This window comes from Agelaius tricolor, unplaced genomic scaffold (genome assembly GCF_023055355.1).
Source record: "Agelaius tricolor isolate 1412-34295 unplaced genomic scaffold, bAgeTri1.0.p SCAF_71, whole genome shotgun sequence".
In the NCBI taxonomy this organism is placed as follows: Eukaryota; Metazoa; Chordata; class Aves; order Passeriformes; family Icteridae; genus Agelaius; species Agelaius tricolor.
The window spans coordinates 869,787-897,653 of NW_027269331.1; the positions used below are offsets into that span (position 1 = coordinate 869,787).

General features: G+C 47.6%; 2 protein-coding genes across 3 annotated transcripts in view; one reads left to right on the top strand and one right to left on the bottom strand.

Moving 5' to 3' along the window:
* The first annotated feature begins 339 nt into the window (after positions 1-339).
* On the top strand, positions 340-3,394 carry SOD1 (superoxide dismutase 1). The gene is made up of 5 exons (XM_071417929.1): positions 340-477; positions 887-980; positions 1,374-1,443; positions 2,737-2,851; positions 3,121-3,394. The coding sequence occupies exons 1-5, from the start codon at positions 403-405 to the stop codon at positions 3,229-3,231; spliced, it is 465 nt and encodes a 154-aa protein (XP_071274030.1). The 5' UTR covers positions 340-402; the 3' UTR covers positions 3,232-3,394.
* A 2,000-nt stretch (positions 3,395-5,394) lies between these two features.
* Positions 5,395-27,867, bottom strand: part of SCAF4 (SR-related CTD associated factor 4) — a 28,825-nt gene continuing 6,352 nt past the window's right edge. The window contains exons 2-21 of one of the 2 annotated variants that reach the window (XM_071417926.1): positions 26,450-26,533; positions 25,830-25,874; positions 25,170-25,331; positions 22,970-23,105; positions 20,619-20,758; positions 19,945-20,121; positions 19,628-19,728; positions 19,089-19,136; positions 17,889-17,997; positions 17,402-17,569; positions 16,716-16,801; positions 15,833-16,023; positions 14,813-14,913; positions 13,739-13,852; positions 12,895-13,051; positions 11,967-12,121; positions 11,063-11,225; positions 10,886-10,966; positions 10,615-10,803; positions 5,395-6,541 (exon numbers count right to left, since the gene is read on the bottom strand). In XM_071417926.1, the coding sequence (XP_071274027.1) occupies positions 5,718-6,541; positions 10,615-10,803; positions 10,886-10,966; positions 11,063-11,225; positions 11,967-12,121; positions 12,895-13,051; positions 13,739-13,852; positions 14,813-14,913; positions 15,833-16,023; positions 16,716-16,801; positions 17,402-17,569; positions 17,889-17,997; positions 19,089-19,136; positions 19,628-19,728; positions 19,945-20,121; positions 20,619-20,758; positions 22,970-23,105; positions 25,170-25,331; positions 25,830-25,874; positions 26,450-26,533 (3,231 nt within the window). In that variant the 3' untranslated portion in view covers positions 5,395-5,717. The remainder of the gene's footprint in view (positions 6,542-10,614; positions 10,804-10,885; positions 10,967-11,062; positions 11,226-11,966; positions 12,122-12,894; positions 13,052-13,738; positions 13,853-14,812; positions 14,914-15,832; positions 16,024-16,715; positions 16,802-17,401; positions 17,570-17,888; positions 17,998-19,088; positions 19,137-19,627; positions 19,729-19,944; positions 20,122-20,618; positions 20,759-22,969; positions 23,106-25,169; positions 25,332-25,829; positions 25,875-26,449; positions 26,534-27,867) is intronic. The other variant, XM_071417928.1, reaches the window with a different exon arrangement.

A 27,867-nucleotide genomic window follows, 5' to 3' on the forward strand; every position in this document is an offset into this window, starting at 1 on the left:
AGGAGCGGGGACACCGCGCTGCGGCTCGTCCGCACGGCACGGCACGGCGGACCCTCTACCGCTCCTGGTCCCGCTCCCTCTGAATCCTTCCCGATCCTGATCCTGATCCCGACCCCCATCGCGGTTCCGATCCCGATCCCCGTCCCGGTCCCGGTCCCAGTCTCGGTCCCCATCCCGTTCCCGGTCCCGGTCCCGGTCCCCATTACGCACCTTCCACCGCCAGAGGGCGCCTCCTGCCGCCGCGCGCGCCCCGCCGCTCCCGCCTCCCCGCGCTGCGATTGGCCGAGCGGTGCGCGGCGCGCAGCGCGATTGGCCGCGGCGCCGGCCGCCCGCCCTATATAACGGGAGCGGGGGCGTGGCCAGCCCGCAGTCCGCGGGCGCAGCGGGCGGGGCGGGCACAAGATGGCGGCGGTGCGGGCCGTGTGTGTGATGCGCGGCGAGGGGGCTGTGGAAGGCGTCATCCACTTCGAGCAGCAGGTGAGGGCACGGCCGGGCCGGTGGGACCGCCCCGGTGGGTGCGGAGCCCCCGGGATGTCCCTCTCCAGCCTGCTGGCCGTGGCGGAGGGAGCGGGGCGAGCTCAGCCCGAGGGCGCTGCGGTTCCAAATGGCCGCGGCCCTCGGGAGCTGCGCCCTCCCTTGCGGCCGGCCGGGGAGCGCGGCCGCGGGGTCACTCTGCCAAAGTGCGGGATCTTTCTGGAAGGCCCCGTCAGATAACAGGCACCCCTTGCGCTTAGTGATAAAGGAAATCGTTCGAGGGCGTTAAACGAACGCAGACATTCCGGACAGCGTTGCCTTGGGCTCGTGGCAGGGCCTTTCTGTCACCTTGGCTTGACACGGAGCCGTGTAATGGCAAAGTCCTTGTGCTGATAAATGCTCTCCTTTGAAGGGTACTGGACCGGTGAAAGTGACTGGGAAAATCACTGGATTGGCTGATGGAGAGCACGGCTTCCACGTCCACGAGTTCGGGGACAACACCAATGGTAAGGTGTCCCTGCACAGGGGCTGCTCAGCCCTGCAGAGCTGCTCGTGGTGTCGCAGCAGCAGCAGCTTGGGTCTCACGGCTGCAAATCTGTGTGAGGAAATCGTGACCACTGCCGAGGAGTTGCTTCCTGGATAATAAATACCCTGAGCGTGTTGAGGCTGGTGGTCAAGAGCTGCCATACCAAGCACTCACCTGAGCGCTTGGATAACTCAGCGTTATGAAATAAGAGAGCTCCTGGCTGAGCCTGGGACTTGGAAGGCTGTGGCAGTGATTTATCTCCAGGGGATTAGCAGGGCATGGCACGGGAGAGGAGCTGTTTGCTGTGGCTGGGAGCGGTGTGGGAGCAGCAGCTTTATCCCGGGATCCTGCTCTGACGCTGTGCTTGTTCCAGGGTGCACCAGTGCTGGCCCCCACTTCAACCCGGAGCAGAAGAAGCACGGGGGTCCCAGCGATGCCGAGAGGTGAGTCCAGGGCACGGGCACTGCCAGAAAATCCCTGGGCATTCCTGCAGGGTTCCCGAGGTCACTTAGCTGCTCTTTGGTAACTCCAGCAGTTTGTTTCCCTGAGAGTGTGGTGTGAAATACTCTCCTGGGGACGTTTTCTGGTTTTCTATAGCTTGGGTGGAGGGAACAGCGAGGGCCTGCAACGAGGGCTTATGCTGGGTATCTGGATTTGAGCGGGATGAGACCTGGCTCTTCCCTGGGAGCAGCTCTCACAGCAGTTCCCTTGGGTGGGTGCCAGAGGAAGTGGTATGGCTGTGCCTGCTGGATTTGGGGAGCAGGGCTCAGGCAGCCTGGCCTTGCACAGGGATAGGATGGCCCTTGGAACGCTCCCATCGGTGGCTGGCAAATCCCACCTGAGCCACAGGCCGGGCAGAGCTGGATCCGAGCCAGCTCCTGCATGACACAGCATGAACGTGTGCCGGGGCCCTGGCAGCCGCTGCTCGGGGCTAAAGGTTGGGATTGCACGGACACTGGGGCTTCTGCAGCCTCGGCAGATCCTGCTCCTGGACTGGCTCTGGCCAGGGGGATTCCTTAGAGGGGGTGCAAGAAGTGGATCTTGCTTTTATCAGTGTAAGAAACAACTGGACTGATGCTTCTTGGAAGCTTAAATCAAGGAGATTCCTCAGAGGAGAGCTGTCATTAACCCAGTTCTGGAGGACCTGGTTAAAAACAGGAATTTTTGTAGAAAGCTGGTTGTCAGCCCTGGGCTGGCTGAGCTGATCACCTGGCAGAGATGTGTCAGTAGTCCAGGTTCTGAATCTGGACAGAGGAGCCTGACACCACAGGATTAGCTGCACTTTGAGGGATTGCTGTGCAGGACACAGCACAGCAGCATGCCAGCAGTCCTGTGACAATTCCACTGCTCCAGGCTCAGCTCTCCAGGGAAGGCTCAGCAGAGATGCAGCTGATAGAAGCTGTGTGGGAGAGCAGAGTGCCAAGTGATGGGGTAATGCCAAACTGGAATAATCATCCCTGGCACTGGCTGGGACTGAGCAGTTCCTGCACTGCCTTTGACCTGCTGCCTGACAAACCGCTTCTCCTAATCCTCCTTAAACCAAAAGCCTGTGGAATAGCTGAGCTGTCCTGGACAGCAGAAGCTCTGAGAACAGCGGTGGTGTCCACCAGGTCTGCAGGAAAGGTTGTTCCACTGGATTTGGGAGCCTTTGTTGTGTTGTAACATAAACTCCCAGCCTTGCCTTAGAAGAGCTTTGGGTGCAGGCCACTTTGAGAGATTGCTGTGTGTCCGTGCAGGCACGTGGGAGACCTGGGCAATGTGACTGCCAAGGGAGGCGTGGCCGAGGTGTCCATCCAGGATTCCGTCATCTCCCTCTCGGGACCACACTGCATCATCGGCCGCACCATGGTGGTGAGTGGGGAGCCCAGAGCAGGGACAGGGCATTCACATCCATCCCTCTGTGCCTTGGTGTGGCACGTCCCTGCCAGCCTCCTGGAGATGTCCCTCTCTAACTCTGCTCCTTCCCGCTGTGGGTGCCTGGAGCGCCCTTGGGCAGGTGCAGTGGGAAGTTTCCAGCATGGAGATCAGTTTGGCAGTGTGTAGCTGGTGTGGAGGTGCCGCTGCTGCTGCCAGGAGCAGTGATGGCTGGATTAACGAAGGTCCCTTCAATTGTGCTGCAGGTGCACGAGAGGCGGGATGACCTGGGCAAAGGGGGCAATGACGAGAGCCTGCTGACTGGGAACGCGGGGCCCCGCCTGGCCTGCGGGGTGATTGGGATTGCCAAGTGCTAAGTGTGCTGCCTGCAGTGCTCCTCCTGCTGCTCCTTCCCCTCCTCCTGCAACTTCCAGATGTGTCATCAATCTCCTGCTCCTCTGCATCCCGAGCAGCACTCACACGCTGGAGACTGACCGAGTTTTGTATGATGTATATTCAATTAAAGCGTCCCTGACGGAATGGCTCTGTGGTCTGTGCTCACGCTCCTGCTGCCACCATTCCGTGTCACATCCCTGCTCTGAGGGAAGATGTGAGTAGTGCTCCTGTTCCAGCCCCTGGGTGTGTCAGGGCTTCCTCCTGGGGCAGGGGCAGCATTTGTAGGCTTCAAACTTATGTAATAAATGTTCTGGGCAGATACACCCGGGTCTGGCTGTCTGTGAACAGGATAAAAAACCCAAAGGCCCAAACCTGCCCCTGCTGGGAAAAGGGGCCTGGCTTCAGCAGGTGCATGGTTAAATTCCATCCATCAAGAGGTTCCAGGCAGAATCCCCGAAGTGCCCACTGTGGGCCAGTGCCAGCCTCCATCCTGTTCTGGTGTGTCCTTCTGAAACAGATTTCAGGCTCTCTCTTCATAGAGAAAAGAGTCATGAGGACTTGTACCAATGTTCCTTTCTTCTGCACTTCAGGATATTCATGGAGGGAGCAGGCTGCAGTCCCAGGTAACCCCACTCCACTGAGGCACAGCACTAAGGGAGCTGGGTAGTAGAGCAGAATACTGTAAAAAGGCTTTGAACTTACGTTCCCTGTTGCTGCCAGAGCACTGTGTGAGTCTTCACCTCTCTGTGCCTCCTCCAGAGGGCTGCTGCTGCTGTGAGGGTTATGCACAGGCTCTGCTGCAGAAGGTGTAAAGAGTTGTTCCAGTTTTCCAGGCTCTGCTTTCAGATCCCTACTGAGGCAGAGAACAGGGGTGGGATTTGCATGAACACAGCAGCCTTTGTCTCTCATTGTCTCCAGCTCTTTAAGGAGGTGTTCTCAGTGAAACAAACCTTCCTTCCTTACGGAGCTGGGGCAGCTTTTTCCAAGGCTCAGACCTCGATTTGTGGGACAAGGGAATGTCCCGTGGGCCCAGCAGCAAACAACCAGTGAGGGAGGACACGAGTTTTAACACATGGAAGTTGAGGTCACTACAATCTGTAAACAGGTTCTTTCTCTCTTTATTCTGCTATTGCAAGAACATAAAAATAGATGTCCTCTCCCCAGTCCAGAGCTCCACAGTGGCTCTCCCAACCCTCTCCCTCCCCAGAGACAATTCCCTCTGCCCTTTTTTACAGCAGGCCAGCTGTAAAAAAGGACTGATGTAAGGAAGCAGCTGCCCTTCCCTTGGGGCAAAATCCCCAGCTTTTAAGGTAGAACACACCTATAGCAAGGAGAAAAAAACCATTGAATATGCACAGGATTCATACACTGGTGCTGCTGGGGTTATGGGAGCTCTGAGCCACGTGGGGTGGGCAGAACTTCCCAAAGCATCCCTGCCCCAGGGATCAGCCACAGAGAAACTGCACCTGCCCTTGGCACAGCTGACAGGACATGGAAGGGCTCTGGAGAGGAGGTGCCACAACACCCAGGAACACCAGGAACACCCTCTGTCACCAGCCCAGGGGGGCACAACCTACCTCTGGCAGGGCGAGGAGGAGCAGCCCCGTGTCCATGGAGGAAGGGCCAAGTCCTTGTCCAGCCCTGCCTGGAGAGCCAGGCTGGAATCCTGGTGCCTCCGAGGTCTCACTCCCAACAAGTACAAAAGCTGCAGAGCAGGCACACACTGTGTAACCTCAGAGCAGATGGTCGGTGCCTGAAGGGGTTACTTAAAAAAAGGCAAATTAAGAGCAACAGGAACCACAGAACCAATTGAAAGGAGGGAGGGAAAAAAAAAATAAAGCAAAGAATGGATTGCATTGCAAACACTAAAACAGTTAACTCCGCAATTAACATCTTAAAACTAACTTTTACCCGGGGTGGTCAAGTAGCTCATTAAAATGCAGCAATCTAAAACTCCAGAGGACTGTTACAAATAAAAATTCACTTCTGTGAATCGCTACACAAACAGATGGATTTCCTTTAACAAACAGAACCAAACCAGTCTAATTTAGACTCCAGTACAGCATTAACAGTTCCAACTTTAGGCTGCTGAACACTCCTTTTCCACTTCAGTGCAGCGTAGGAAGAATAGCACACGTTAAAAGTTTGTTACGAAAATAGAGTTTATTAAAAACACATCCCTATTGTTTTGAGGAGCTTTCACCGTTACCTTTTCTTAAATTAAAAAAAAAATAGAAAGCACTTCTACTTCTGATTCGTAAACTTTTTAAAGTCAAAACTTTAAAAAAGTTACAGCAAAAATGGGTAATATTTTAATCATCTCTTCAGTATTTTATGTTATGTTGTGGCTATTTTAAATAGAAGGGAAGCAATCAAATTGCTCACAGCGCCCCGCCTCGGGGGCGCAAGGGCGGAAGCGGATTTACAGCACTGTACAACCAAAGCTCGGCCCTGCGGGCGGGCAGCCCTAGCGCGGCGCCTCGGCCGCCGAGCCCGTGTCCTTGTCCGCCTGTTCCAGGGATGAGGTAGCCTCGGGCGCTGACTCCGGCGCGGCGTTGGCGCCCGCGGGTTCGGCGTCTCCCGCAGCCAGTTCTGAAACAAGGTCCGCGCCCTCCGTTTTGCCGCCGTGGGACTCGTGGTTTTTGTCGCCCTCCGCTCTGTCTGTCACCTCCGGCTTCTCCTTGCCGCGGCTCTCCTCCTTGTCTCTACGAGACTCCCGATCCCTGGAATCCCTCTCCCTGTCTCGGTGGCCGCTGGAGCGCCTGTTCCTGTCCTCCGAGTCCCTGTGCCGGTCGCGCTCGGGGCTGCGGCGTCCCCAGTCTCGCCTGTCGCGCCCGCCCGGCCGCTCGTGCTCCCGCTCGTCGCGGCCGCCGTAGCGCTCCCGCTCGCTGTCCGCCCGGTTCCCGAAGGATCTCCTCCCGAACCGCTCCTGCTCTCTGCTGCCCGTGAACTGCCTGTCGTTCCTGAACTGCCGCCCGTCCCTGTTCTCCTCGCTGCCGCCCTGGCCGCCCGCGGGCCGCACGAAGTGGCCGGGCGGCGGGAAGGGCGCTTTCATTCCGTGCGGGGGAGGCATGCCGAAGCCGCCGGGGCCCGGCGGGGGCCCCCGGTGCATCATGTGCGGCGGCATGTGGCGCGGCGGCAGCATGGGGAAGCGCGGCAGCGGCGGCGGCGGCGGCATCCCCGGCGGGCGCTGCAGCGGGATCAGCCCGGGCCGGGCGCCCAGCAGCCCCGTGGACGGAGTCTGCAGCCCCACCACGGGCGCGGGCGGCGGCGGCGCCACGCCCTGGGTGCCTGCAAGGAACACAAGGGACAGTCAGAGCCGGCACCAGGCATGCAGAGCGTCTCCCGAACCTCAAACCCGATCATCTCGGCTTATCCCGGGAAAGGGGCGCCCTACAACCTGGAGCGAAGCTTCCTGGCCTCTGCGTGCTGCTGGCAGCAAGGACTGTGCCCAGGGCAGCAACTAACCCCTGATCCCAGAGGCTTCTCTGGAAAAGCCTTGCCCTGGTGCAGTCACAGCTCCCCCTGATCCCAGAGGCTTCCTTGGGAAAGCCTTGCCCTGGTGCAGCCACAGCTCCCCCTGATTCCAGAGGCTTCCTTGGGAGAGCCTTGCCCTGGTGCAGCCACAGCTCCCCCTGATCCCACAGGCTTCCCTGGGAAAGCCTTGCCCTGGTGCAGCCACAGCTCCCCCTGAGCCCCAGCTCAGCCTCCTGCTTTCCCAACCGACTGCAGCCAAAGCCCCTTCCTGGTGAATACACCTCACCCCCTCCAGTGGGATTCAAACATTTCCCTCTGCCACAAACAGCAGCTGAACACCCCACAGCTGCACAGCACCAGAAACAGGCAGAGAGGAAGCTGGAATACAGCTGGAGCACAGCTCTCTTTGCCATTCCACAGAAAAGGGACACAACAAAGATTCACTTCAGTAGAATAAACCTTGCAATATAAACTAAAAGGAAATTCAACAGGTCATTCCTTGCTTCTTTTTTTTTTTTTTTTCGTAATAGTGTTTCATCCTTTATAGCACATATCCAGCACCAACTATTTTCCAGTTTTATTCCTATGCTCTTCATAGGAGGGAAAAAACCTCCTTCTCCAAAAATACTGTCAGCCAAAGCTCAGCCCACAGCTCCTGGACACCAACCAACACAAGGAGCTGGAAAGAAGGATTCTGAGAAGAATCCTGAGCTCCAGCTGAGGCCTTCCCACCACCCCAGGGCAGGTGCCTCCTCAGTCTGAACCAGGAGCACTGTCTGGTGTTCCCAGAGCCCTCACACTGCTCCCATCTGCTCCTGCTCACCAGCAGCACCTCCTGCCCTAGGAACACAGCCCCTGCCTGGCTAAAACCAGGATGAAACACTGTGGGAATTGGTGCTGGAATTAGTGATGTCAGCAGTGAAAACTGCACTTGGGTGCAGCTCCCCTTCAGCTGCAATGGTGTTCATCCCTCCCCTGTCCAGCTTTGGCACCTGTCCCCAGACAGAGCTGAGCCTGCTGTGCTGCCCTCTCACCACACCCCTGACTTTTAGGGATGTCTCTCACAGAAACCTTTTCACCTGAGTGCTCTTTAAATTCTTATTGGAAGGAAGTTGGATTTTGCCAGTGAGAAGACTCGTGTGACATTTCCCAGTCCATGATATCCTCTCCCCTTCCCCTCCAAGCAGTCAGACACAGCTCCCACTCTTGGAGAGAAATGGTCCAGTACCAACAGCATTTTTTTTTCTGCATTTTTTCCTTCCTCTAAAATGTAAAGCCTTCTCCCCTCCTGGTCAATAACCAGGTCTGCAATCACCCAGTTTAAACTCCTCCTGTGACAGAACTACAGATCTGACAAGACAAGACTCATAGCTAATGATGTCTCCCAGGAATTCTGAGATTTGGGGATATTCCTGTTGGTAAAAACATCTTTTAATCTCCCCCAGAAGATTAAAACAAGGCAGAATAGAATAAGTGAGAACTAAAGAGCTGAAGTTAAGCCTGTGCTTCTGCTTAAAAGCAGCAGAGCAGATGTGGGTTACCAGAGCATGAACATGAGGTGAGGGAGGGAAGTTTCACATTTAATAAGTCATTAAATTTCTCAACCTTATTTCTACACAAACTGCAGCACTGAAGCAACATAATTGTACCTGGAACTCCTTCATTCTGAACTGCATTGTCTGGAGAGCTGCACACTTTTTATTTTAAATTTATTTTAAATATCAACCCTCTTCAGTGCTGAGGCTAAAGCAACTGTAGAACTACTGGAGTTTCCTCACTCTCCTGACAAATCAGGCACTGACTAAAAACCTGAAGAGCAGTCCAGAAACACATCCCAGTTTACTGAAAATGCTCAGGGAAATTCATGCTACAAACACACACACCTGGGGCAAGCTGAAGTCCTCTTTTGTTTTAGGAAGTACCTGACATTCAAGCAGTTTCCTAAGCTGGGTATGAACTCCCAGAGCTCTGAGATAAACCCTGAGGTGATTTCCTGACCCAGCCTGTCCTGCTGGAGCCAGTTCCCTCACACCTGACACCTGCTCCTCTGTCCCAATGTGCAAAGCCACACCTTGCCTTCACAACAGATTTTATTGGTTTCGGAGGAGCAACCATCACACACCAAAGTGTCCCAAGTTTCCTCACCTGACTCCTACAACACAGCCCAAAGTGCTCAGGCTGGCCTGAAGGATCTTCTGTCCAGGGAGGGCACAGGAGCCATCCTTACTGCTTTGATAAATTAGGTATGAAGCCAGATTTCCATGTCACTGTTACCCAGACCTGACCATCTCTCCCAACTGGACAAAGCCCACATTCCCTTGGGATAATTCCCATCCGTGTCAGCAGTGCTGGCACACCTGATTAACTCTTACACAAACTCTGCTCACTCAGTGGTTCCAGTAACTTGAACCCAACCCCTTGAATCACTTCCCAGCACGTGGAGCTCTGTGCTGTCTGTCTGTCCCAGCACACAAACCTCATGGAAGCACATGGAACAAGCCAAAAGCTCATGGACCCAGCACAACAGCAGCAGGGTTTCACTCCACTCTGAAGCTGCTGTTCTCCAACATCCTGCATGTTCTCCAGTGGGGAACGTGGCCTCCTACAGTAGCTAGAGCATTAAATACTGCCAGGGAATTCTTGAGAAGGACACCGTGTTGTCAGTCTGGTGGGTATTTGCTGCAGTTTGCTACAGAATCATTCAGAGCCTCACACATCCCAAGGGCCAGGAATATGAAGTGCAGGTTGAAGTGCAGAGACAGTGGAACTCCAAAACTCTATGCTACCTTTACAGAAAGTGTCATTCAGCAGGAAGGTGTGAATTTCTGAAATTCCTAACAAAATTCCCTGACTCCATGGTGTCACCAGTTTCTTAAGCTGTTCTCTGTTTTGAAAGGGTCTTCTGTCAAGTTTCCAACATGCAGGATCCATAAATCATTAGTCATGGATGGAAAATTTAGCCCTCACATCCAATAGAGCAGTGAGCTCTCAGGGAGACAAATCTGATTTTCTTCAGTGATCACTGAAATTCTGGGCAGAAACCCACTAACACAAAATTAACTTTTTCATTCATTTCCTAGGCTCTCATGTAGAGACCTAAAATCCCACAAATGCAATAATCTCACTAAAATTTGCAGGTAACAAGTTTCTTGAGTAAATTCTTGACACTGGCCCATCCAAAGCTATCATAAAATAAGCATTGAGCAGAGTTCTGTAACAGTTCACACTCCCTTTCAAAACCTGACCAAGTTTGTATCATATTAGGAAAAGTAATTTATGCAACATACTCCCATTACCCTGGGTTTGCTAGTCAGAAAAACATTTGGTAATATTTAAATAATATCTTCTTTAAAAGGTTTCAAAACCTGTCCTACTGCAGGACTGCATAAAAGCTCTTGGTTTTCTGTTCTATTAAAACAATTTATTCCATACATAACAAGAATATACCCCATCCTCAGAGATTTCAAAAATACACTAAAAATAGTTTCTCTGCATGTTAATTTTGTATATCTAATATAAAACCATATAAAACCATGTTCCTATGTATATCTAATGTAAAACCTGGTTCCTATGTCGTACAGATGTGTTGCTCTAAGTTCATTGTCTAGACTGTATAAACCTTCACTTGTTAAAAGTGGACAGTATTTGAATTTGTAACTTACACATCATGGCTTTGTTTCTTCAGTAGTAAAAAATATTGACTGTTTCTCCTGTGCAAAATTAGGTCTTTAAAATTGATTTGAAAGCCAACAGTAGGACAGAAATTTCAACAAGTGGAGAAGAATGTGCTTCCCTTTCCCTTGGACTGTGAGTCAGCAGCCAAACCAAAATGGTATTTAAAATGTAGGGAACAATGAAGTGCAGAACTTACCCAGGAGGGCACTTACCAAGGAGTGGAACAGCCTGGGTGACAGGAGCAGGGACGTTGGTAGGTGCTACAGGAGGTGGAACAGTGCCATAGATTTTGGAAGTGTCAGTACTTTCAGCATTCCCTCTGCCTCCAGAAACTACTGTTGGGATGGGATTTCCTACAGATGACTCCTTTGTAGTGTCCTCATTCCCACCAGTGGCTGTAGCTGAGGAACAAGGCAAGGACACACTGAGCACCAGGCAGCAATTCCTGCAGGCTCCCTGCCCTCCCCAGGGCCCAGCACTTACAGTTTGGGATGTTCACTGCCGGAGTGTGCGGGACAGAGACCGGAGGAGTTATGGGAGGTGGTGGCCCGGGAGGAAGGAATCCTACAAGAAGCACAGCAGAGAGAGCCCTGAGCGCCCCCTGGCACAGCCCAGTGCAGCTCTGGCCCAGCAGGGCCCGGGCTGGCCCACCCCACAAACCTGGAGGTAAATGCAGCGGGTTGAAGCCCGGCCGGAGGAACGGAGGCGGTGGCGGCGGCGGCACCCCGGGGGCAAATCCAGGAGGGGGAATTCCTAAAGGTGCTGTGAAAGCTGGGGGCTGGAGTGCACCAACCACGGGAGGCCCTGATGGATGGGGGGGAACCTGGGAAAAAGGAAAGGGAAAGATGGGTCACCCCAAGAGTGCCCCAATGACTCTCTGTCCTGCTGGGGACCTCTGTCCTTGTCCAGCTCCACCAGGACATCTCAGCGACCCCAAACTCCTCTGCAACAAGGGGGCACTTGCACAGAAGATGCAGGAGCACTCCAGAACTCCCATCACTGAAAATATCAACACCAGCCCTGTCTGCCTTTGTAATTAGAGAATTTTCCTCTGTGCTGATGCATGTCGGTAACTCACCTGCACAGAGCCCTCACACAGTGCCTGGGATTCATTTGCACCCAGCATGATGGACTTCCAGACAGGATCCACTGGAATGCTCACAACTTCAGGGCAACTAAAAACCTCTGCTTGTCTCTTTCTCACTACCTGAGTTTGCACATTAGAGTGACTGGTGTTTCCTTTTCCTTTATTTCTGATTTATATCAAACTCTGCATTTAAATTAGCTCTTGTCAGTAGTTTCTGACAAGAAACTACTGATATAAAAGTAGTGGAGTATCTGCCAATAAGAAAAGCTTTTAGAGGAACATTAATTAATAAAACAAACAGCAAAAAAAAAGCCAATCACAAAACCTGAAGATGCAATTCAGCCCTTCTATAACACAGATTCTACTGCAGTAATTTCTCTGTGACTGAGAGAACAGAGTTCCCATTCATGGCATTCCCTCCCTCCCTGAGTTATTATTTGAAGTGAGTTTTGTTTGTTTCTGTGGAACAACTCTCACCTGTGGAGGAGGTACTGTTATTGGTGCAGGCATGGGAACAGGAATTGGGACAGGTAAAGCTTTGGGAATAGGTGACACTGGTTCATTGTGTGCAGCTTCTGCGCCTCCATTCTGAGCCACTTCATTTTCAGACTTCTTGGGAATTCCCTTCCACTCTGCCCAAAACAAAATCCCAACAGACACAGATCAGACAAGCAGTGCCATGTGAAACATGCTTAGTCATGTTTACAAAAATGGCCTAATTGAAAATACTCAGGTAATAACACCACAGAGCTAAGAAGCATTTCTACTATTTCTGACAGTAAAAACTCCAAATTCATTTAAACACAGCAAATAAACTTGTTCCTTTCAGTAGTCATTTAACAATCCTTTGCACTGACAGTGTTCATACACACCCAGGATTCTGTTACATTATCTGTGACAAAAACTGTCAGGCTCTTTGGGACAAGCTTTCAACAGGTTCATGCTATTGCTCTCAGGCAAGAAGGCAGCAGCTTGGCCACTAATTTGAGAACTGGTTTCTAAAAAACCCAACATCTTCAAGTCTCAAACATAGAAAAGGAGAATACAACTCTAAAGAATTGCAGCAAAATAACAAAAATGTCAAATATAGCTTTAAACCTAATTTATGGAAGAAATAGCTCCTATTGTCCATCAGAACTTCCTGGGAAAAGCCAGCTAAGCACACAGAGGGATCAGTGAGGGGGCATTTTGGGAAAGAGAAAAGCACTGAGAGGACTGGAACACACTGACATTATGCTCATGATTCATTACATTTTTGTTTAAAACACACAACTGATTTTTGTGTGTTCAGCATGAAGAGATGCTACAATTAGAGCACATAATCACCAGCTAATTGGGCAAACTGGACAGAAGAGCCAAACCCTGAAATAAAGGTTCAGTAACAAAACATGCAGTAACACTGTACCTGGACTAAGGGTCTCGTTGTCCAGCATTCCTCCTTCACAGAAACTTTCCAGATCTTCAGGTTTGACTTTGTCCCATGGTATGTAAGTCACACCCAATTCTACATCCCAATACTGCTTGTAGTCTGGCTTTATTCCTTTATTCAGAGCCCAGGCAATCTTGGGTGGGGGGAAATACAAGTTGGTCAGCAAAATGTTTCCATTTTCATGGATTTAATATTTCATTCTCACAAAACAGCATTTGAGGGTAAAAAGTGTAAGTGAAACAGCTACAAAACTCTGAAGAAAGTTTTTTTTTTAAGCAGACTTGGTTCCTATTTCTTGGCTTAACTCTTGCACGTCATTTGTAAAAATGTATAAAGCCAGCCTCTTCTGATGATCCCCAACCACTACGATTAATTCCATTTCCCTTTGGAGGACAGTGTCACACCAATTTGACATTCTACAGAAGGAAGAACTTCACTAATTGATGCACATTTCCTTATTTATGAGTACTCTTTGGAGGATTATCATATGTAATGAAACTCTGTTAGGAGACAAATAACAGGGAACAAGAAACACACAGTGCCAGTCCCCTGTAATGAGCAAAAGGGCACCCTTTTTGTTGATTAAACAGATAATTATTGGCAATCTTTCAAGGAAACTGATACAAGGTTCCACTAATCCCACTACAGACCAGGAACAAAAATTCTCAAAAACCAGTTCACTGATGTGTTTTTTCAGGATTTTACAGAATATCATCTCCAGAACTCATATGAGTCTGAAATACCCCAAAGCCCAGCAGAGATGAGACAGGATGTCAGTAATTACAGCAGCTTTGGAAAGCCTGATGTTTTCAAGCAGTACCTTGATGGATTTCTGGTTGACTTTGAAGTTGCCTCGGCTCAGTTTCTGGAGGGCTCTGTTGGCATCTTGTCTGTGCACCATGACAATGTAGGCACATCCTCTGGGCGGTATCATCTGGGTGGGGTTTGAGGGAAGAAAGTTCATTTTGTGGCTAACAAACAGTGAACAACACACAAATGCTCAGTTACAGCAAACTGGGACATCAGGGGGTGTTCCAAAGGGGCTGTGCAAGTATGGAAGGAAAAAACAGTTCAAGAAGCTAAGAAAGCCAGTATCTTCTGGAAATTCACATCTCTAGTGAACTGAAACTTCCATAACTTCTGAAAACCTCCATAACTCTAATATACAGCTGACTTGTGCATATTTAATCCTTTTAAATTGCTAAACAATAGCGTTCATGTAAATTCCAACATCTGGCAATTAGTTACTTTGTTGGAATGCACAACAGTATCCCCCTTCACTCTGCCAGCTGCACCTCCACATTCAGTTGGAGCTGCAGATTTGGAATAATTTTTATTTATCATGAAATTGAGGAAAAACCTCCTATGCTCTCTTACAAAATTTGGGAATAGAAAGAAAATTAATCACTTATTTTTGTTTGTTTGAATGAATAAAATTTTTGAAGTTACTGGAACAGCTGTAATTTATACATAAAATATCCTTAAATACAGCAAAATAAAACAATTGTTCTCTGTGTTTATGGCTAAAATGACAGAAGAGCAACAAGAACACCAGCTGAGAGTCCATGCTCCTATAATCAAATAAAATGAAGCAGCCAAGGAACTCAGAAGCATGGGATGTAATTCTGCAGCCATCAGCCTGCAGAGAAAGCAGGATTTTTATGAAAATGGGGTAATCTGCATTTTTATACTGCAGGAAACCAAAGCAGCTCCCTTCTTGTTTGTGTACAAGTCAGCCACATGCTCTGAGTGCCCACACCAAAACCACAAGACATGGGAAATGAGAGGCAGCTCTTTGGAATGTATCAGAAATGACTCTGCCTCAGAGCAGCCTGGAGAGACGTTGTGCACCCAAACACATCAAAGCAGCTTACACTGCACCCCTTCTACTCACATTGATGGACTCAATGGGGCCAAACTCCTCCAAGAGACTTCCCACATCCTGCTGAGTTGTCCTTTTGTCCAGCTGTCCTACCCAGAGTGTGGTACTGCAAACTACAACCAAGAGTTAGCACAGGTGGTCCTTACAGCACAGATAACCAACACCTATCCCATGCTGAATGCAGGGTAATAACCAGGAAAGGAGCTCAAGGTATCCCCCAGGCTGCAGATTACTGCAGCAACATTCTACACTCATCCAGGTTTTCCACCTGAGAGATACAGAAGTGCAAACTTTGACAGCCAACATGACAGAACCTGGGAAAGGTGCTGGCAGCAGCACATGTCACAGCACTGCCAGGGAGCTTCCATGAGCAGCTCCAGGGCTCTGCAGGCCTTCACACCCCTGGGACCATCACTCACCAGGTCTTGGCTCTTGAAACACCTCAGGGTTTTGTCTCTCTTATATGAGAAAGAATGTTTTTATTTTACTTGGTGAGAAGATTCCACATTCCCAAGGAATTTTCAGAACACAACTACTATGTTTGGTCTATAAATGGTCTATAAAGCCAGGATTATATCAGAAATCCAAACATCAGCCTGTGTGTTTTCCAGGTCAAATCTCCCCTTCAGGTTGGAGAGATACACAAGACTGAATACTTAGAAAAATTGTAATAATTTACAGTTAACTCAAATCCATTTTGTTCACCTCAGACAAATCTGCTTTACCTTATATGTGTTGAAGGAAGGAAAAGAAAAACATGGGATTTCAGCTTTTTCATATTTTACAGCCAAAATATTTCAAACTTGGAGCTACTCCAGAAATGCTAAATATGAGCAGAGAAGCACAGGGAAGTGCGGTGAGATTCCTGCCAGGAATCACCAGGCAGTTCATTTCTGCCCTGTTTGGATGGCCCTCGGAAAGCACAAGCAGCAGCAGCAGCAGCGTTAACCCCAAGGAGCCCAGAGAGAACCTTGCCGGGCACTACGGGGAGGTGCAGAGCGACCCGGGGAAGCAGGAAGAGGGGACACTCACCACTGACGGTCTCTGCCTTGATCTGGGGCAGCCCCTTGGAGCGGCGCTCCTTCTCCCGCTCGCGCTCGCGCCGCTCCTGGGAGCGGGACTTGGGCGAGCGCCGGCGCCGGTCGCGGGAGCGCGAGCGGGAGCGCCGGTGCCGCGAGCGCCGCGAGCGCGAGCCCGACCGCGAGCGTCTCCTCTTGGGGGACCTGTGGGGACCAGAGCCGCCCTGCTCAGAGCCTGACACGCAGCCTCAGCTGGACAACACCCCCAGGGCTCCCTCAGCAAGGGAACGCGTCAGCCTCGGTCACACAAAAAATTTCCCGTCATGTACTGATTTCGTTCTGAAGCTGACCATCAAAACTGCGTCCACTTCAACACAGGGAAAGTTACACCTGCATCAACGAGGCAAATGTTCACTGGTTTACAAAGAAATGGCTAAAAATGATTATAAATAAATTATAAATTACAAGTAAGTTCTGCCACTGAAATTACATTTTGCATCGTGTTCAAGTTCTAAACCACTCCAAGCGTGGCAGAGCTTCAGAGAAATCGTGCAGAGCAATTGCATCTTGGTGAACAAGATGACTGCTTGCAACTAAACAGAGAGTGCAGCCAGACCTGCTCAGTCAGCTGGGATGTGATACACTGGCTCAGTGGCACACAAAGTCACAGATCACAAATGTTTTAATAAGAAAAGTGTTTTAGAGCACAGGCAAATTAAACTATCGCATTCTGCCTCTGTAAAATTGACTCTGGACTGAAAGGCATGGAAGTTGCTCTCTCCTAGTGAGAGAGAACTGCACAGACATCATATTTTCCCTAGAAGGGAGAGGTTCATTATCTTAGAGTTGCTAATCTGCTTTTCATTCCTGCACTAGAAGAACTTTCACTCATTTACCTTGATGCAGATCTAGATCTTGATTTCCTACTGTCAGAAACATGCCGCTTTCCCTCCTGAATGGGAGGCTGTTCCACTTCCATATCCTAAAACGTGAAGTTGACAGGTGTTACGGGTGAGCAGGACAAGCATTCTATCTCTTTTTATGCTCAGACTAAATTAGCAGCACTGAAAGTATATTGAATATTCAAGTGTGTGAAATCAAAGAGTAATGTGACTCAAAAGCTTCACTCAGTGGTCACTAGCAGGGAGAGGATCCAGTACTGCCTGTACTTAACACAGCCACCGAAAAGGCACCATAGAAATAATTCACACAATTCCCATTTTCAATTTGCAAATTATTGGTTTCCATATTTCACCCCTTTTCACCATCACCTGCATCTCCACAGAATATGATTTTATTCCTTAACATCAGTCAGTGGATCATGCTCCATCACCAAAATCCCAGGCAAAGTGAGATCTGTTGCAACTTTTCTCCAAGATGTTATAAGAAATTACTTTAAGCCTGAATTATGCTGGATACAGGAAAGGGGTAAGTCCTGGAGTTATCTCCCAGCAGAGCCAGCCTCATAGCCAGCTGTGTCCTGGTCATGCTGACATTTCTGCTCCAGGACAATCCACACACATTTGGGAAAGACATGTATGAGAGCATCTGAGTCGGTCTGCTCACTGCAAGGGCTGCTCACCTGCTGGTGGGGTTTCTGCAGGTGTGGCTCAGCCTGGACTGGGAAGGGAGACTGGAAAGTTGGCTGCACTGGCGCTGCTGGAGGCATCACTGGCTGAGCCATGGGTGGGAACTGGGGGGTAGGCAGGAGACCAAAACCTGGCATTTGCCCATTTGGAGGGAGGGGCACCTTGGGAGAAGAAAAAACACAGAATTCCAGCTAGGAGAAGGAATTATAATTTGTTTTCCCAGTAGGCTCAAGTAAAGCTTTATGTCTGCTCAAAAGTCACAGCAAAAGATGGGGCAAAGATGAGGCAGGCCAAGCATTTGGGTGCAGAAGTAACAATCTTGTCCTTCAAAGCCTGACTAGGACAGACACTAAAAATATGTTTCTTTGGAAGATGGAGGGCTAATCCACATTCACTCTTCACCAGCAGGAAAATCACTTCCTGCTGCACCAAAGAAAACAGCAAAGGATGGAAAGCACAAAAGGGAAAAGCCTGGGTTACCTGGTGCCGCATCGGATCCTGCTGCATTCCCATCATCCGCTGCTGAAAAGGATCCATATTTGGGAGCTGAGGAAATACTGGCTGTTGCATGCCTTCTCCTGGAAACCCACTAAAACCAGGAATATTTTGGTGAGACAAGTCAGTAGATGCACAGATTTGTCTTTATTTTACAGATTTCTATGCACATTTACACATTCTTGCTGTTATTTTAGACAGAACAATTATCTTTGCTATGATCCCGTTTCCAACAAAAAAAGAAAAGGAAGAAAGAGTGGCTTCCTGATCTTTTCTCCACTCTAAGAGCAGTCCTTTCACATTTAAAGAAATGCTACACAAAGGTTAGAGCCTCTCTCGCCCCTGTACTTAAATGAGCTTGCTGAAGATCTTAGCCTGCAGAAACATTTCAGGAAGGTTTGCTGCCTTAGGCTCATTCTCTCCTTTTGCAGCTCCTCTTTTGGGAACAAAAGAAGCAATGCTTTTCTCCTCAAGGAGAAGAAACTGGCTGTACTTTTGCTGTAAGAAAACACTTTGGTTTGGGAGGAAACAGGGCAGAGCAGAAGGGGGTGGGTATCACATGAGGATTATTACAGTGATGCCCATCACTTCCTGATTCAACACACAGAATGGACAGTGCTCAGGGAATTCTGGAGGTCTGTGCAGGTAACAGGACCTGCTTGCACGATGCAGCCTGTGCAAGAAACTCAGCAGGGTTTCAAGGGGAGAAAGGAATTTGATGGTGATGGGAAATGGAACTTTGCAGCGTCTGAAGACAATTCTGAGAAGATTGTGGACAGATCAGTATTTTATAGAGAGAATTACTGAGCTTGCATGCCCCAGACTGGGAGTACTGGAATGCCACCCTCAGGGACACCCTGCACAGCTGTGAGGCACTAAGGACAGAGAACATAAACATGCCCACAAGCCTCCAGCTGGGCAGACACAAGCAGTGCCTGTGACCTACCTCATCTTTCTGTATTCCAGAGCTCCATCTGCATTCTAAGGCAAATACTATGCATTTCCTTCAGAGACCCTTAATGAGCTACTACGGGTGGACATGAAGTGCTCGAGGTGAGAGACACAGTCAGAAAGCTGATGACAGAGTTAGTGGTTCTGGTTTTGAGAGCAGGCTTTAGATGCAGATACAGAGAGTAAGACATGGGGCCACGTACTGAAGCAGGGAAAAAAGAAATGTGGACTAACCCCGGCATTGAGCACCATCCAGCCTGTGCACTGAATGAGAGAGAGGTCCTGTGGAAAAAACTGGGATGTGGTCATGTCATTCCAGACTTTATCATAATGCACAGCAAAAGGGAAACAGGAGCCTGAGCTGGCTTGTGCGGGGATGGAATGTTTGCCAACATAAAACTGCAAAGGCAATTTTTATTTCTTGAATACTATAAACTATCACAACGTTTGGAAGAGCAGCTTTCCCCAGCCAGTAAAGCAATCCAGCTGATCCAGTGATGCCCTGACACCCTCAGATGTACTGTAAAAACATGGAACTCATCTTGCAACCAAAACTGAGCTTTTCTCTACAGAATAGAGTCCTCCACCAATGAGGCAACACCAGATCACCAAAGTAAAGGGACACAAAAATCTCCGCACCAAAAACTGTTAACAGTGTTTTAAATTTGGACTGTACCAGTTAAACTGAACTAACTTGAAATTTTACTCTACTTTCTAACCCAAAAATGTTTTAGGACAAAGATTTCTTAGTTTTATTAAGACACAGAACTTACAAAGCTGGCTGAGACACTGCAGGGGAAGGAGCTGAATCCTCTTTCTTTGAATCTTCCACAGCTTCTGGTTCATCATCATAGTCAAACCGATCTAGCAGCTTCTGAAAGAAACCACATCAGCACAACTATTTTTTCTGTATCTTACCCACCTGGCAGCCAAAATATCTTTATTATCACATTCTTACAATCAATGTAAGCTCTGATACTAAAGACAAGGTTAGAATTGGGGGGAAACAGAAATCCATATTCCAATACCAAATAAAAACTGTCCAAAACCAGTTTTCTCCAGCTTCAGAAAATGCAAACCAAGAACTTACTTTGTCAAATGATGTTTTCTGCTCAGGTGCTGTGAAAGCAGCTTTCTGCTCTGGGGGCTGTGCTGCTGTGGTTTTCAGCTGAGCAGTAATAGCTTGAACCTGAGCCATCACAGTGTTGTCTATGACCGGTGACTGGGGCTTCTGAGGCTGTTGGAAGGTCTGCAGGATTTGCTGGAGCTACAGAAACATGAGACAGGATGAAGTGAATCTCCTCATATAAACACCAAGTATTGAAAGAGTTGTAGGATATAAATTTTATGTCACTACAGACTGTGGCAGGGGACAAACACAGCAACAACCTGATTGAACTGTGGAGCATTAACAGCAAGACCACGAGTCCCTTATTTAAATACTTTGGTAGCAAAATTCAGTAGATCCCAACACTGCAGTGTTCAGGCCCATCAACACAGCAAACATTTAAATGGACTGAACAATAAAATTCTTCATTTTCTTTGAGATATTCCATGTGTTCCAGAAACCCTGTTACAGCACCAATTCATAACTAATTACTTAGGCACTGAGTATCATCAAATATCACAATTATTGGATGGAAGAATTCAATACTCTTTCCCACCAGACCTTCGGGAAGCTCTTTTGCTTCAAACCCAGGCTGCCAATGCCACCATTTCCCCTCATTTCAGGCAGGACCTGAAGGGGAGCAGTGAGCAGGTTACCTGCTGTCCTTGTGTTGTCTGGAACAGCTGGGCTACAGCTGCAAAGGCATCGGAGCTGGGCAGCTGTGGCACGGCGGGCACCGAGTTCGCGGTCACTTGCGGCGGCTCCGAGGGAACCTTGGCCGGAGGGGGCGGCGAGCCTGGGGGTGGCCAGGAACACAGGAAGGAAGGGCTGTCAGACTCCACAAGGTGCCTCTTGCTCCCCACAACAAGTGGCTGCTGCCTGCACCCCCTCTTTATCCCAGAAGGGCCTATTTGCAGCACCCCAGCTGCATTTTCTGTTTGTCCTGCCATCAAGTGCTCTGCTCACGGCTCACACCTGCACCTGGGATGCACTGGGACAGAAAAGCTGCTCCCACACGGAATTTCAGCTCCCAGCTCTGTGTTTGAAGCTGTGCAGGTTTAGGAAAGCTCTCACCACTCAAACAACATTAGGCAGTGAGCTTCAATACCCTGAATGTGGTGGATCTGCTTCCAAGGGCCTGGCTCATGCTTTTGGATCAACCATCTCATGGCTCACTGGAAGAGCAGCTGAGTTTCTCTCAGTAGTTTCCCCCAGTAACTGAACTTTTGCAGAGAAGTCTGGCAATAACTAAAGGTTTTTAAGGATTACTTCAGAGGCAGTTTTCTTTGATAAAGTTTGTTCACATGTCCCTTTTGCATATGCACATGCCACACCAGCAGCTGATGGATAAATCCTCCCACCAGGAAAATGATATTTACTCATTTTTCCAGGAAAAGACTCACAATTGTGAGATCACAATTTAAGACATGCTATTAGTGTGCCCATTCTCTCTGCCTTACATTACAACACCTTTTTTAATCAACATCTTGCCAGTACCAAGCAAATTAGCAATAACCCCATCAGTTCCTACATACTGTAACTATTGTTCATCAGATCTGTTTTAATGGACAGAATAAAGCTGTACAAGGAGTGAGTTGAACAAAACTCCACAGACAGAAATATTTAGTTAGAAACACTAAGCAAACATGTTTGCCTTGCAATAGCAACTCCTTTAAAGCCCTTGCTCTGTTTGCACTTCAAATAACTCCAATGTTGACAGGCAGCAAGCACAGGCAAATGTGTTGAATAATACTTTCCCAGAAGTGAAATGCAACATAAAAATAAAGCAAAAAGGTATGTGTTGTTTTTAAATATAAAGTAACTCCCCAATTATTTCCTGAATACATTCAGCAGGATATATGCTTGCTCAAGGGAGAAAATTTGCATTTCTCTCTGTTTTTATGGGTGAAACAGACTCTACTTCACATAATGCATTAATATATTTATTATTATTATTCATTAGCATATTTATTGCAGGGCCAAATTACCCCCTCTGGTGCATGTGAATAACCTCACTGAAGATCTCTGCAGAAGGCAACCAACCTGTTCACCACTACTGAGGAGAGAGAGAGAGCTGGCCAGGCAGTGCCCCTCACCTGTCCCAAAATTCAACTGTACAGCCACCACTCTGCTCCCAGGCTTGGATGCCAAGGCATTCCCTGGCTCTGGCAGCTTTAGAAAGCCTTTAATGGGATACACTTCCCTGAACACAGCTGGACATGATTTCAGTGTTTTGCTGTCCCTCAGCACACCTCAGTCCCTCCGCTCCATTTTCCCAGTCCTACTCCATGAGCACAGTAAATAAGGAGGTTACCATAGCTCAGTGTGAAACACGAGTGCAGAGCCAAAAAGCTGCTCTCTGCAGAAAGAAGGAACTGTGCAATGCATATTCCCTGGAAGCTCTGCTGTGGCACTAAATAGGTCAGTGCAGGCACTGTGGGCAGGCTGGCACTGCTGGGCTCTGCAGGTCACTGCTCCTCAGGCAGCAGCCCGTGCAAAATCCCCGGCACAAATGTTCTCTTTGAGAACCTGGATGTGAAACACCAGCCCAAGACTTTCAGGGCTGCACACTCAGACACTGACAGCTGCTGCTTTCAGCTACTAAGCTGACTGAAAGGAAGATGAAGCTCTTTAACATCTAAGATCCCACTTACTTACCTGGATTCTGGCATTAAAATACTGACATCAGAATTATAAAATTGAGAAATCACATAAAAATATTCCAAAGCAAAAAAAAATAGTATCTGTTTAAGAGGGCACACTGAAGTCACTCATATATATATGTACACATGCATACATACATGATAAACATTTAATATGTTTCCCAAGTCAGTATTCACATGCTGATAATTTCTGAAGTACAGTATCAGTACTTATTTAAAATGAGTTTGGCTGCTCCTTGTGACAAAGCTGACTTTATTGCTATGTCACTGCTGGAACTAAGAGCAGGCACTTTGTGCTGTTGCCATTTGCCCTTTGAGAGCAGAAGTTTAAATATCATTCTTACCTTCATTGTTAGTAGCATTCTCTGCCATGGGTGCAGTGGCACTGGTTCCTGCTGCCATATCCAAGAGAGGCTGAATTATTTCAATTTTAAATACTCCATTTTTCTGCCAGAGGTTCAGAACACGAACTATTTTACTCTGTTGAAACAAAAGGAAGCACCAATGCTGAATCCAGCTTTCTTAAATCACCATTTATCTTCTGTATGCAGAGAAGGTTTGAACAGCACGTGACATAATCACACCAACTTAACAAACCCTGTGTCATGACAGAGGACAGCAACACCTTTGAAGTGGCAAAGATAAAAACTGCCAACTTATTTTACTGTCACAGCAATCTGTGACACTTCCCTAGAACTCTTCTGGCCAGTCAGAAATCCAGGTGTGATGTACAATCCAGGGCATCATTTCAGCCCCACGGCTGCACAGGGATTAAACACCCAACCCACGTGACCAGAAAGAGAAGAGGAAGATGAGCTGGAAAGCCTTCATGAAGAGAGAGGCAGTTAGACCAGAAAATGCCACCACAACACTTTGAAGCCAGATTGAGGGCTCCTTGCTTGGTATTACCTCTAATTCTATGTTGAGACCAGAAACTGCATCTCCATCATTATCCAAAAGATGAGGAAAGCAAGTGGGAAACATCCTCACTGATCACTGCAGGATTTATTTAGAATCTCTGATTGTCAGCTGTTATTTTAAGCTCTTTTTCTTTTTTTTTATACATGAAGAACAATGCAGCTTCCAGGAACAAGCTGCAAATTGGCCTTTCCTTCTTCAGCCCAGCATTCAAACAAAAAAGTCCCAGTAGCTGTGCTGCTTCAGCTGGAACATGCAAGCAGGTAGAAGGCAGAACACGTGTTGGATTGCTGTCCTTTCTGCAGACTTAGTCATTCACCTGCTCACACAGAAGCTTCAAGTACCTTTTAGCTCAAATGAATTGATTCTGTTCTTTCACTGTGACTCAGTTATATACACCCATGTAAATCCACCTCTAAGTGATTAAAGAATTTTACAAAATGTTTGCTAAAATAACATCCATTATAGAGAAACTTGAAAGGCATATTTTTAAGTAACATTTTGGCCTGAAAAACAGTTAACATTTTTTTTGCTTTGGGTATTCTATCCCTCCAGAGGACCTGAAAATCATACAAAGGCCAAAAAATGGGCAAAAGTAATACTCATTTTCAGTCACATATTAATTTTACAGAAAGGCTGTTAAAAAAAAAAAAAGTAGCATTATCCTCTTCAGATATCCCCCACAGCTGTTGAGGATCTGCAGATCAGGGTATTTTTTTTTTTTTTTTTTAGGAAATAGAACTTCATTAAAGCAAGTGTGTTTAAAATAATAATATTCCCTATTTCAAGCAGTTCCATGAAGGAGATGGACAGTGTCATTCACTCAGATGAACAAAACAGTAATGCAGAAAACAGAAAGGAGAATGGACTGCTCTGTTTCACAGGCTAGCAACCCAGGAGCTCCCAAATATCAGATTCAATGCCTGAAGGTCTAAATGTTCCACATTAGAGAACTGCAGAGCATCAAAGCCTTTCAAAAGCTTATTTAGAGAGTTAGAGAGGAAGCCAGGTAGAAAAGGAGTATTTCACTCCTGCAAGGAGAAAGGGAGTAGGTGATTTTCTGGAAACCAAGTGGCAGCTTCTAAACCACACTGTTCTCGGGAGTCTCAAAACTGTTCTGACAGAGGTCACAGAAACCATCTTCTCTGGACCATCAGGAATTCACCCACTCTCTGAGCCTCTGTCCTACTAAAAATACAGCAGAACTAAGAAAAATGAGGCCTTAGACCCGCCCTCACAGTGGAGAGCACCAAGAAACCTCAAGTATGGGATTGGAAAAGATTGAAGAAATCAACATGATGATTTTCTTAGAAAACATTTCTGAACAGAACAGTCTCTGCCTACAAAACCAAAGCTTCTCCTGCAATGCTTGCTTGTTGTGGCAGGAAGTTCTGAAGGAGCCTCAAGAAGAACTTTTACACACACTGCTGAAGTGTGTGCAAAAAAAACTGATGAGGTCAGGCAAAATACATTTTAACTTGAATTTGCATTTAGCTGTCACCTTTGATAACCCTCAGCAGCAGTCACCACCAGGGTGAGAGAGAACCCCCAAATCACTGCCACAGCAGTGCAAGCACCGAGGCAGCACCCACCAGTGCCCAGCAACACGTGAAGGGCTCGTCCTACCTTGTCTTCAGATGGACACAGATACAAATACTGGAATGTGGCAGTAATATTCTTGGAGAATCTGGGCCCAAAGACATCCTTGTCGGTTCCGAACTGGTGCCGGGACTGCCGCACGATGGAGTCGATGACGTACAGGCCCGGCACTTTGTACTCTGGCTTGCACTGCAAACAGCACAAAGAGCTGGGTGAGCCAGGGAACAGCCCTCAGAGCCTCACTGCAACCCTGCTATGGGGCTGGAACCCTGCTCTGGGGCTGCAACCCTGCTCTGGAACCCTGCTCTGGGGCTGCAACCCTGCACTGGGGCTGCAAGTGTGCTCTGCAGCCCAGCCCCTGCCGTTCCTGCCCAGGCAAGCATGAACACTCACTCTCTGGAATTATCTACTGTCTCAGTGATGATTCGTTTCTAGTTCAGCACCTCCAGGTTCCTCCCCAGCTGCTGTGTAGGGAAGGTGGGAAATCTCACAATTTACTGCTTTCCTCCCCTCCTTAATGTGCTATGGAAAAACTACAATGTGGAACTCACATAGACAAAGTGATACCTAACAAACCAGAATTTCGTCCCTCAATCCCTAAGGAATAAGCCTCTCTGGATATTTACTAGCATTATTAGCAATATCTAGCAAAGCATATCAATACATTTCTTTTTTTTCACTTTTTACCTTTTTGATAAACTTCTCCACAATCTGGACAACATGCTTGTAGAGCTGGAAAATAAATACATCCATTTATTTATCATCTCCTCAGCAGTGGCACATCATTTTAGAAGCATTTTAACTCTTTGTGCTTACTACCATTTCAGAAAGGCTACAGAATGTTGCAGTCACATTCCAAAAAGCAGAATGTTCCCAAACAGAAAAATATTCCATGGGGGAAACCCAGACCCAAGCCAGAAGCGTGTCAGCGTGCACACAAGGCACAGAGCTTGCCAAGTATTAGTGAAAGCTTTCTGGATTTACTTTCTCTGCAATCCACACTGGTTTCACATGTTAAGGTGCAGCTGCATCCTGCAATATTTAGTTTTATTACACAAAATCACAACACTCGAGTGGGTGTAGCATGAATAAGCAACGACTCAAAGAAATCAAGCTGGCATTTTGCTCCTAGTCCAAAACCAAGGGATGATATTCACCACCCACTTGTTTCTAGACAACAGCCTCAACAGCAACTAGAATAAACCATCCCCCAAGCTGAGGTTGGGAAATCCTGAGTATTTACTTACAAGTGAAATAATAAAACATTGCTGCTGCTACAGTTTCATCTCTGTTTTGTTGTACTTTACCTTAATAGCTTTAATGGCAGCTTTTGTGATGAGAATCATCTTTGCTCGGGAAATAGGAGGTTTCATCTCCATCAGTGAGAAGAGCTAAACAGAGAAAACAAACATTAGAAATGCACTCTGAAGTTCAGCAATTAAGCAAAAACAACATTTCAGGTGGGTGATTGGAGCAGTGCCATCCCACACAGTGCTGGCTGGCCCTGGGAGAAGTGGCTGCTTCACAAAGCCAAGGAAAGCAGCATTTGCCAGGTTACTGCTAAAAAGAACTGCTCTGCACACTTGGCTGCCTGACCCTGCACATGGCTCCCAGGGGAAAAGTTCACTCCTCAAGGAGAACCTTTGCAGAAGTTAGAGATATTATATGAAGTGTAGAGAGGTTTATATGAAGTATACAGAAGTTATGTGTCATCTTTATAGGTGACATTGACCATAACTGAAAATAAGCATTACCTCCACGTTTCAGAAACTGAGGGAAACCAGGACTGCACACAGAGATGGACACAGAAAGCTGAGCATAGACACATAATTGTTTTTACCTTGAAATATTCCTCACAAATCACAGAAAAAAAATTGGTTTGTGTTACATAATTTCATTTTTGTCTTCATCATAACGAAAGAATTGAGCCCTTGAATGCGAGTGAAAAATGTCATCAATTATTTGCCACACAGCAAAGTAAGAGAATCAAAGTGTCTCCATTTGTCAGTGTAATGGAAAGTAAGATGTCATTTCAAACTTTGTCTCTTATGTTATTAATTAAAGTTCCAAGATACTGGTGAAGTGACCAACTTACACAGATTTATCCACTGTCTCAGTTAAGGGAGAAAACCATCAATGAAGGAGATTAAAAAATTGGCCACATGCTCAGAGGAAAGGGAAGTGCTAACAGGGCTTCGAGCTGTACAAAAGGAAGCCTTACACTTAGGAAACACCAAGAGTAGGAAATTGACTTTCTTATTTTGTATTTACTTTCTAATTTGATTCCTATTCCAGGAGACAGGAAAGAAGAAAAATTGTCCTTGCAGACAGTGGTAGCCACATGCCTTTTCCACCAGCAACACAAGCCCATGACTTTTCATTATTCATCCCCACAAAATGCAAGTTCTTGTGCCAGAACGTTGGGGTTTTGAAGCCATTTCAGCTGTAACAGATACTTCAGCTAACATCACTGCTTGCTGAGAAATCACAGTATGGACAAATAAAAACTGCCAGATAAAACACAGAAGGAGAGAGGGCTCTGTGAGCTAATACATGGGTTTTTTAAAAGATCTTCTTTTCAGTTTAGACTTAAGTGCTTTAGAATTAAGTGCAGAGACTCTTGATGAACAAAGTTAGTGCTATTATTAAAACTCAGGAAAATCTGTTTGAAGAGGTAATGAAAGGGGAGCAAAAAATCCAAACCCCAACACCCACAAACAAACCA